We start from the raw sequence: 10,232 nt of genomic DNA, 5'->3' as shown, positions 1-10,232 counted from the left end.
CACACAGACAAACGGGCAGAGAGAGGAACAAACACAAACGGCAGGCGAGAAGTCAAACGACAGCGCTCCTCTTGTTGTTGTTGTCCTCTTATCAGCGGGAGAGCGCGAACTGCCGCAAAGAGAGCGAGAGCGCACGACAGTGAAAGAGAGAGAGAGAGAGAGAGAGAGAGACAAGCGAGTCTGTCAGTCTGTTAGTCTGCTGCGAGCGTGAGAGAATGAGTGTAGACAACAAGGTTCAGGCACGATGCTATCATATCATGCGGCATCGCCTGCCGGGAGACCAGACCCCACACACACACTCACACACACACACACACATGGACATACATGCCGATAGAACATTGCCTTACTCACACAAAACGGACTCGAACAGCTGGTCGGTCGGTCAATCGATCGTACGCTCGTTGATTGCACGATCAACCCGATCGATCCGAATCGCAGCCACTTGTTGCATCTGCTGCTGCTGCTGCTGCTGCCGCTCTCATTGCCGCTGCTGCTGTTGTTGTTGTATCGCACGGCTATTAAATCAGTTGGAAGAGCCGCTCGCGGCGATCGCATAGCCGAGGCGCTCAAACGATCGCACATCGTGGCCGTCGCCGTCGTAGACCGTGGACTCAACACTCATTCCCATTCATATTCAGTCAGTCTTTGACTAAGCGTCGCAGTTGTCATCGCAGCGGGCACTGTGGTTACGGCTACTGTTTCGGACTCTGAATCGGATTCTGATTTAACTCTGTGCTGTTCTGTTCTCGTCTGTTTAGCTGATTCCTTCGGTATCGGGTCGGGTCTCGGGCAACGCAAGCTCACGCGTCTATATATATGTATATCCAAATATTTCTATCGAACGGATACGGATGCAGTTTTGATTACACACAAGCGCACACACGCACACACACGCACACACAACGCACAACAATAGGCAGTCAGCAATTACGAATCTCCAGTACGAGTGCAAAAGTGCAATGTCTGGGTGTGATTAAAAAATCAAGTTGAGCATATTCTATTGTTTTCGGAACCATGACGAGAACAACACTACCAACAACAACTACTGCGGAACGGAGCTTCTGATTTTGATTAGAAAGGCAGCCAGAGAAGGAGACAGAGAGAGAGAGAGAGAGAGAGAACGAGAGTGAGAGAGAGGGAACGAAAATATGCAGCAATAAAGAGCTTTAAATATCAACAAAAATATATTATCAATGTGCAATATAGCTAAAATATTTATAAAATATTCTAGAAGAAAGAAAATACCAATTAGTTCTATCTATATATTATAATTGAAAACCAATTCAAATGCCGGTTAGTGATAATAGTCTTACTTATACATATACATACAACCAAACATAAATACCATACATGTGTTATGCAGTGCAATATGTTCGCCCATAAATAAATTCAGTTAACTTAGTGGAGCAAAGAAATGCCTAAAATGCTAACTAAAACTCTATTAACAACAACGAAACGGATCTGCTTTTGGATTTAAAAGTAATACAAACATAAGGTAATAGTGAAATATATACAACGAAATAAATATGAATGTATAAAAATTTGAACCAACAGTGAAAGGGTGTGCCTAAATAAATGTAGTTCTTAAAATGTAAATTTAAAATAATTAAAAAAAAAAAAAAAGAATAATGTTTTAATAAGAGAATTGAATATTCTTATTAGGGGTTTTTGCTCCACTTTGCCTAGATCAAATGGGTCAAGGTCGAGTTTTGTATAGGATATAAAATATATGTAATTCATATTTAAAATATAAGAGCCAGCAATATAAACGATTTTAGCGTTGCTTTAGTTGGATAAACAGGCCCACGTTTTTTCCAAGTGTAAAAAATGTTTCACAATTCGCAGTTAATCAAAATAAATGTTTTATTAAACATACGTCACATACAAATGAAATCAGCAAACATAAAAATAATATTACACTACATACATTTATATACTATATATATTTATATAAATATTTATATTACTTTGGCAAACATTAAACAATAATTAGCTTCTCGTAGGTCTGGGCTGGGGGAGCTCCGGTTGCATCTGATTTGTTGTTGATTTATTAATGAATTACTCATTAATATTTAGCAGACAGTTGCAGGCAGATTTTGTATAGCAATAATTCGCCTTTGTTATCAAATAACATTTATGTACATATATATGTGCATACTATACGCGGCTCAAGTTCATTATCATCATTAAAAAAGAATTGTGCAATTGATATTTGCCTTTTGTTATTAGCCTGATTTGTAATAAACACAAAAACAATCATTTTACATTTTACATTTTAAAAGTGATTGCCAGTCACTCCTCTTTTTGTATGTTTAAAGATTTTGTTTGTTTATTTCTTTCTTTCATTTTGATCATTTGTTTCAAATAACGTGCATTGACCGACACTTCTCAGGGCAATGATATATATGGGTTTTTTACTTTGATCTGGAATGTAATTTTTGAGTATAAATTATGGGCTGTAAACACGCATTCCAAATTTTTAATGAAGTTGAATTTAAAATGTGCAACTCGATTTGCTTTGATTATATATGTAGAACTATTCAAACGGAGCTAATAATATTTATTATATTACGATTATGATCAGGGAAAGCCTAAATGACATAAGTCCCATTCATTGAATTCGACTCAATGTTTTGCTGAACTTTCTAGATATTGCACGTTCGGTGTTATTTTAAGAATTTTGAGGTGTGCCTTTTGGGGCTCTCTTTTGCTTGATTTCTAACGATTCTTCAGGTATTGAATAATTCACCAGAGCCAACGGCAAAAGCAACAACAACAACAATAACAACATGAAAGCCCAAAGCTAGTTTGTTCGAGGCCTTAGCGCTTCTGCAATAATCTAATGCGAAATTTCTCTATTTCTCTCTATTACGATTCAAAGCCACGGTAAGGTGGCGACAAGGCGGGCAGGTGTACAGGTGGGCAGGTGAGTTTGGTTTGGTTAAGCAGGTAGGTGGAGGTTGTCTACAGACTCCTCTATTCAGCTGTTCAGCTGTTCAGTTGTTTTCATGCGCGTCGTTGGCCGTACATTGAACTTGGCCAAACGTCGGACAGGGCTTAGCTAATGGGTTGCGGCCTCTATCTCCTACTCTTTCTCCCTCCTTCCCTCTCACTCCCTCTCTCTCTCTCTGTCTTTCTCTACTGCTGTCTCTTTCTAGCACCGTCAGCTGACAAATGCTATGCGCGAAAAATTGTTAGCTGGCTGGGGCTGCTGCTGCCGCTGGCTTGCCTGTTGGCTGTTTGCCTGTTTGTCGCTTGGGGCTTGGGGCTTGAGACTTGGCCATGACCATGAACGAACCATCGGATCGTTTGGGTTCCGTTGCGTGTGCAATGTTATATGGTCGGTCGGCAGTGACATAATCTGCTGATGTTGAGCGTTCTACGCTTTGAGCTGAGGTTTCTTCTTCTGTAACTGCGCAGCGGATCGCATGGCTTTTTATTCTCTTTTATATATAATTTTATATAGACTGATATATATAACTTTATTTTTGGTTCGTTTGATTTGCATAAATTGTGAAAAATGTGCCAATAAAAAGAATTGAAAAATAGCCAAGAATATGATCAAAACTTTATGTAAATTCTGATGAAAACACAAAAACTTGTTTATTTCGCAAAATAAACAGCGACAAAATATCGGCTAATTGGTAGAACACTTTTTTTCAATTTGAGTTGATTTCTTTTTTTTTTTTTAACTGCTTTTTTTGTGCCACATTTTAGCTACGTTTGCAGGTCGCCTTGTATAAGTACGAGTTTTATATTTATCATTTATTTTTTACTTTACTAAGTAACTAAGCAAACGCTGAATAATTTTATGTAGGTGTCAACATTAATTTGCGGTTGCACTTGGACTTGGACAGCCAGACGCCGCAGGAATCAGTTCAATGCAAACTAATTTGCTGAATTTGTCGAAATTATTTACATTTTTATATTGCATTTGTATGTTTTTTCTTTTTGTGTGTGTTTGTTGTACTTTTTGTTTTTGGGAAAGCATTCATCGAAAGCTGTAAGGTAATACCAAGGAAAAAATACAACTGAAGAAAGCTGAAAAATGATCATCAAATTAAGCTAAGGAATGCCACAGCTCGCGTGGAGCTCTGAGACGGGCGTGCGACCCATACAGTGGGCTGGAAGACAAACAAAAATGCTTGAAAATTTGGCAAGCAATTAGAACTTGTCACAGTGGTGCCGAAATCATTTGCTTGACTTTGAATAGGTATTTTCAGAAATATTCAATATAACTCAGTTCAGTTAACTTGAGATAATTTAAAAATTTTAAAATTTATTTATTTTGTCAAAGTTTTTGTTTTGTTACATCTTTAAAAATAATTTTAGTTATTTTATTAACTTTTCAATGCATTTATTATATTCTAGGCTATTTTCTTCTTTTTCCTTTCTTTTCTTTTTCAAATTTCCTTACAGTTCTGATTTTAATAAAAACAATTTATAATATTTACACACACTTCTTTTTACAATAATGTCTTTAAGGTATTTTAGATATTTTCGAAATTTGATTCACAATTTTGAAGGCATTCCCAACGGAAGTACTTTACAGCTTTGATTTAATATTGATCGCATATACAATAATTATCTTGTGTGCTCTCGAATGTATGTTTGAGAATGATTAATTGGTCATAAACAGAAAGTACCTGGCCCACTGATGTTTGCCCAGCACACACACGGACACACACAAATATATGCTATATCAAATAAAACACACGATATATTTGCGAAGAAATTAAGATAAAGAACACTTCAAACTAGACTTAGAGATATACTTTTGGGGTAGCTACGTGACTTTGGGCAATTCCCTAATGTCGCCAACTCGCTTTCAACCAGAGGCTCTCTCTGGAGTCGAAGTCAATTCAATTCAATCGACTTTGTAGATTCTTGTGGTTTGCGAAAAGTGGAAACACAAGAAATAGAAATCATCAGCCCGTTCAGCACTTCCTTCTTTGCTGTTAATCACTTCCTCATCTGTGGGGCGACGCGTGCGCCGTTCTAAGCGCTTCTCACTTTTCCAAGCAGCTAGCATTAATAGTTGTAGTAGTAGTCGTAGTAGTGTAGTCGTAGTAGATGAACAAAAAACTCGCTTTTTAATAAGAATTCTTGCGAATTCTTCTGAGCACAGATCTCGTCTCGTCGACTGGCGGCCCCATGATTAATATGCAGATACATAGATAGATCGAGTCGAGTCTCAATCGAACGGGGGAATGTCTTCGCGTGTTGGCTGTCGTCGTTAGAGCCGCGTTAGAAGCCCCCGTTCCACGAGTCGGCTCTTAAAACCGGCTCAGAAACAACATAGCCAACAGGCAGGCAACAAGCCAACAACACAACAAGACAACCAGAGAAGAAAGCATCGAGCGGCTAGAATGCGACATTAGAAAGCATATTATGTAATTTATTATGTAAGCCGAGACGATGGGAAAGTTTTTGTTCCTTACTCTCAGTTCTTCCACCTCTGTCTCCTACGTTGTCTCATTCGAATTCGAATTTCACGATTTCTATCAAGTATTTCTCTACACCAACAACACCACTCAATAGTCCAATGCGCAAATAAAACTTGGACTCTTTTTTCGGCTTTTGTTTACGCCAGCTTAGAGCAATGACGCCTTAATTATATAAACCACAAATATACAGTCATATGTATGAATATGTGTGGATATATAGATATGTATGTACATTTGCCTATTTCGCAGTTAAAGAATAATTCAAGAACGTGATAAGCCACATTAATAATTTCGCTTGTAGAGAAACAGTTGATGGAGTAAATTGCAATTATAATTATATGTATTTTGTGATATTTATAATATTGAGAATATGTTAATTAATTTAATATATTTTTGGCACACGAAATAAATACAGACAAAAATAAATTATTTATAATATATACATACTTATAATCTATTTATACCGAAAATACCTGAATTTCAATGTATTTTTGTATGCTGAATATAACAATAGATATTTATATTCAAATTTTGATACGTCTTTTATATTAGGTTGTTATCTATCAATTTGTTGAATAGGATAATTTCGGGTGTGATAAATGGATTTCTGCTTTGACCTAAAAGTATGGCAATTGGGTTAGGATCGAAACACATTCATAATAATCCCGTTCCGACACCCTCAACTTTTAAAGATGCTCAAACAGATCTAACCCAATTCAGTTGAGGACCTAGTCCTTATAAATACAATATATGAATTATTTAATTTACATATGTCATATATTTCGAAATCGAATCTTTCAGATATGAGATATGAGATATGATAAGCACATACAAATTACATAAATTACACCAGCTATAGCCACAGCAAATATAGTCAAAAGGCAATTCATTAATCAATTCAAGTTTCGCTTTTGCATGAACGAGTATTATGCAGTCAGTTGCGATTGAGCTCAACGTTCTTATCTGATTTTGTATTTATTTTTTGCTCTATTGCCCAAATTTTCCTTTTGCAAGTCATAATGTCTTAGTTTTTTCATTTCATTTAACCTTGAACTGTGCCGTGGCTGCGTTTATCTTATCAGAGCGACGCAACAAAAGAATTAAGCTCTAGACTTTTCTTATCTGAAACACCCGAAACACAATGCAAAATCAATGATTGGCGAATCTAGCTGCCAATTTCTAAGTAAAGCAACATTTGAGTTAAGGCCAGGGACCGGTTTGCTCTGGGTGCTGTACATGAAGTCAATTAACAGGCGATCAGCTCGAGCGTGTGACAAAATTTGCATAAGATATATAAAGTATACACAGATGTGTATGAAAATTTGAATGCGATAAGTAAACCCTAACCCCCGTCTGCAACTCCCCTCTCTGCAGCGTCCAATGGTAATGGCCGTGATACTGTTGCTCGCCCTGGCACTCGTACTCGGTTGCTATTGCGCGATCCATAGGCAAAAGATCAGTGCGATTTATCTGAAGCCGCTGCTGAAGAACACGCCCTTCGAGGACTGCTACCATGCGACGCCCATCGAGCAGCGGAAGCGGCGTAGCATTTGGGATATACCTGGGCCGCAGCGTATTCCCTTCCTGGGCACCAAGTGGATATTTCTCGTATTCTTCCGGCGCTACAAAATGACGAAGCTGCACGAGGTCTACGCAGGTGAGAGATGCCCACAGCGCAATTTACAGCACTTGCCAACAGACTCTATTCCCTTCTCTCTCTCTCTCTCTCTCTCTGCCTCTCTCTCATTCGCACAGATCTGAACCGTCAGTATGGCGATATTGTGCTCGAGGTGATGCCCTCGAACGTGCCCATCGTGCATCTGTATAATCGCGAGGATCTGGACAAGGTGCTCAAGTACCCGAGCAAATATCCCTTTCGTCCGCCCACCGAAATCATCGTGATGTATCGGCAGTCGCGGCCCGATCGCTATGCGAGCGTGGGCATTGTGAACGAGCAGGGCCCGATGTGGCATCGGCTGCGCTCCTCCCTCACCTCCAGCATCACTTCGCCGCGCATCCTGCAGAACTTTCTGCCCGCTCTGAACGCCGTCTGTGATGATTTCGTGGAGCTGCTGCGCGCCAAGCGTGATCCCCAGACTCAGATCGTGGCCAACTTCGAGGAGCTGGCGAACCTGATGGGCCTGGAGGCCGTCTGCACGCTAATGCTGGGCAGGAGAATGGGTTTCCTGAGCGTCAATACCAAGCAGCCGGAGAAGATCAGCCAACTAGCGGCGGCCGTCAAGCAGCTATTCATCTCCCAGCGCGACTCGTATTATGGCCTGGGCCTCTGGAAATACTTTCCCACGAAGACCTATCGGGAGTTCGCGCGCGCCGAAGACTTGATCTATGAGTAGGTATAAGGATACGACGTGCGGCAGCTCGCCTAGCAGCCATGACTAATGCATACTTACAGTGTCATCTCGGAGATCATCGACAACGAGCTGGAGGAGCACAAGAAATCGGCGGCCTGCGAGGATGAAGACGCTGCCGGCCTGCGCAGCGTATTCCTTAATATACTCGAGCTGAAGGAGCTGGACATTCGGGACAAGAAGTCGGCCATAATTGACTTTATAGCCGCGGGCATTGAAACGGTAAGAGTGCTGAGGGGAGAAGTGAAGAGAATGGCGAAGTGATGATGGTGAAGTGATAATAATGATATTGACAGTTGAGAAGGAATTGAGAATTGGGAATTATGAATTGAAATTAAAACTTAGAAATTAGAATTGAGAGAGAATTGGGAATCAAGAATTTATAGTTGAGAATTGAGAACTGAGACTTAATTGCAATTCGTTTGTCTCTCTTTCTAGCTAGCCAACACCCTCCTTTTCGTGCTCAGTTCCGTGACTGGAGAGGAATCGGCTATACCGCGTATATACGAAGAGTTTCGTGAGTATCGTGACACGAACATTCTGCAGGACGCGCTGACGAATGCCACATACACGAAGGCCTGCATTCAGGAATCCTACAGACTGAGACCCACCGCCTTCTGCCTGGCACGCATTCTCGAAGAGGACATGGAGCTCTCCGGCTACTCCTTGAATGCGGGCGTGAGTACTCAACGCCCATACAGAAGCCGTATGCAAATCGTAGTCTCTAAAAACAGGTCTTTCTTAACACTAATTTCGTCTAGACGGTGGTGCTGTGCCAGAACATGATCGCCTGCCACAAGGACTCCAACTTCCAGGAGGCCAAGCAGTTCTGCCCCGAGCGCTGGATTGACGCCAGCTCCGGCAACTTCACTGTGAACGTGGACAGTGCCAGCATTGTGGTGCCCTTCGGTGTGGGTCGACGCACGTGTCCCGGCAAGCGATTCGTCGAAATGGAGGTGGTGCTGCTGCTGGCCAAGGTTAGCTTGCGCATATTATTTGCCGATATATATCGTATAGTCATGATTCTTCCATCTCCAGCTCGTGTTGGCCTTCGATGTGAGCTTCGTGAAGCCGCTGGAAACGGAATTCGAATTCCTTCTGGCACCCAAAACGCCGCTGAGCCTGAGGCTGCGCGATCGCGAGTTATGAAACCCACTGATCAGAGGCGTTTATGTTGCAAGTAAACCCCGAAGGTAGGAACTGATATGGCGCTTGTAAATTGGAGCTTAAGAGTTTTCAGAAAACTTTCCTTAAAACCAAAAATTTAACAATGGATCGATTGCAGTCGTACCCTTACAGCGAATTAAATATTCATCGTGCAAATTGCGTAAGGCGTAACATATCACCTAGCTTCTGTCAGGCATTTGCATTTAACATTTCAGCCGCAAAGTATGCTTTAATTTTTTCCAATATGCGAGCGACATTCGTATATGAAACAAGTATAAAATAGAAAGATATATCTAGTGTATAACCCAGATATCTGACAAACAACACACCAAACTGTACATAGAAAAAAGGTCTAGAAAGTAGAGTCCATTTAATAAATATATATATATGAATAAATATCAGTTACTCAAGTCGTAGCTGTTTCATATACGTTCCATTTTGTTGTTTTAGCTAGTTATTGTTTCTCTTAAGTAGCGGCAATTATTTTTGTGGCCTGTAAACGGAAAGACTGTATTTAAGTTTTGTTGTTTCAATATTGAGGTGGCACCTTATGTAGTAATATGTATGTATAATAATTAACTATAAAAACAACAACAACAACAAACACTAACAACTAATTCATAATGCTCTGTACAGTTAACAAACATGTATTTATTCAAGTTTTCTATTTCTTAGTTTTCTAGCTGTGTATATTTTTTGTTAAATCATAAAAGAAAGACAAGAGTTAAAAACAATTATGAAAAAATAAAGTTAAGACTTTTAACTGTGTTTATAATTCTACTGCCGTTTTGTTCATGGGATTTTAAAAATTACCTTTGCAGCAAATAAGGGAAATATAGCTTAATTGAAATCAAAGATCTTTGGTTAATTGAAAATGTTCTTTACGATTGATATGTATAAGCTGAAGTAGCTTAGGTGTCAGAATGCCTGGTTGGTGACCTGACTAACTTGGCATATCTATCTTATAATTCAAGTAGGCAATGGGATATTTAAAATTTCCTCTATAGTTGATATGGACAATATAAGCTAATGGAATTGATCTCGTCAGCAAAGTTAGCAACCGTAGTTAATGTAGACATATAAATGGCGTTTAATTTGGTTTTTACACTGGTGGCCAGTTCGAGGTACATGTTAGTCAGGACTTGCATGAATCGGTCAGCTTAATACTGCTAAAGACAAACAACGTATTCAATGAATTTCATTTAATTGAGATTTTTTAATGAGATTTACATATTTGTCAGTGATG

The 10,232-nt window shown here is 39.7% G+C and overlaps 1 protein-coding gene across 3 annotated transcripts; it reads left to right on the top strand.

The window, feature by feature from the left end:
• Positions 1-511: 511 nt before the first annotated feature.
• Positions 512-9,761, top strand: shd (cytochrome P450 family 24 subfamily A member shade). 3 transcript variants are annotated; one of them, XR_016269722.1, is made up of 7 exons: positions 512-1,498; positions 6,825-7,107; positions 7,206-7,800; positions 7,864-8,041; positions 8,258-8,525; positions 8,581-8,796; positions 8,858-9,761. XR_016269722.1 is itself a non-coding variant. In XM_018007063.2 (7 exons), exons 2-7 carry the CDS (start codon positions 6,831-6,833, stop codon positions 8,966-8,968), a joined length of 1,617 nt encoding a protein of 538 aa, XP_017862552.1. In that variant the 5' UTR covers positions 517-1,498; positions 6,825-6,830; the 3' UTR covers positions 8,969-9,761. The 3 variants fall into 3 exon arrangements, 2 of the variants coding, with proteins under 2 accessions (XP_017862552.1, XP_089323074.1); XM_018007063.2 differs by having other exon boundaries at positions 517-1,498; positions 8,258-8,497; XM_089466948.1 differs by lacking the exon at positions 512-1,498 and adding an exon at positions 5,921-6,748 and having other exon boundaries at positions 8,258-8,497.
• Positions 9,762-10,232: the final 471 nt, after the last annotated feature.

Source organism: Drosophila arizonae, chromosome 4, assembly GCF_054131065.1.
Source record: "Drosophila arizonae isolate 15081-1271.41 chromosome 4, UAZ_ARI_1.0, whole genome shotgun sequence".
Taxonomy (NCBI): domain Eukaryota; kingdom Metazoa; phylum Arthropoda; class Insecta; order Diptera; family Drosophilidae; genus Drosophila; species Drosophila arizonae.
The sequence above is the reverse complement of the archived record's forward strand: the minus strand, read 5'-3'. Positions and strand labels throughout refer to the sequence as shown.

Excerpts from the sequence above, each read along its gene's own strand:
- shd (XM_018007063.2), top strand. The coding sequence starts at position 6,831 with ATGGTAATGGCCGTGATACTGTTGCTCGCCCTGGCACTCGTACTCGGT. Across the intron at positions 8,498-8,580 it reads GCTACTCCTTGAATGCGGGC|ACGGTGGTGCTGTGCCAGAA; the intron begins GTGAGTACTCAA and ends AATTTCGTCTAG. Across the intron at positions 8,797-8,857 it reads TGGTGCTGCTGCTGGCCAAG|CTCGTGTTGGCCTTCGATGT; the intron begins GTTAGCTTGCGC and ends TTCCATCTCCAG.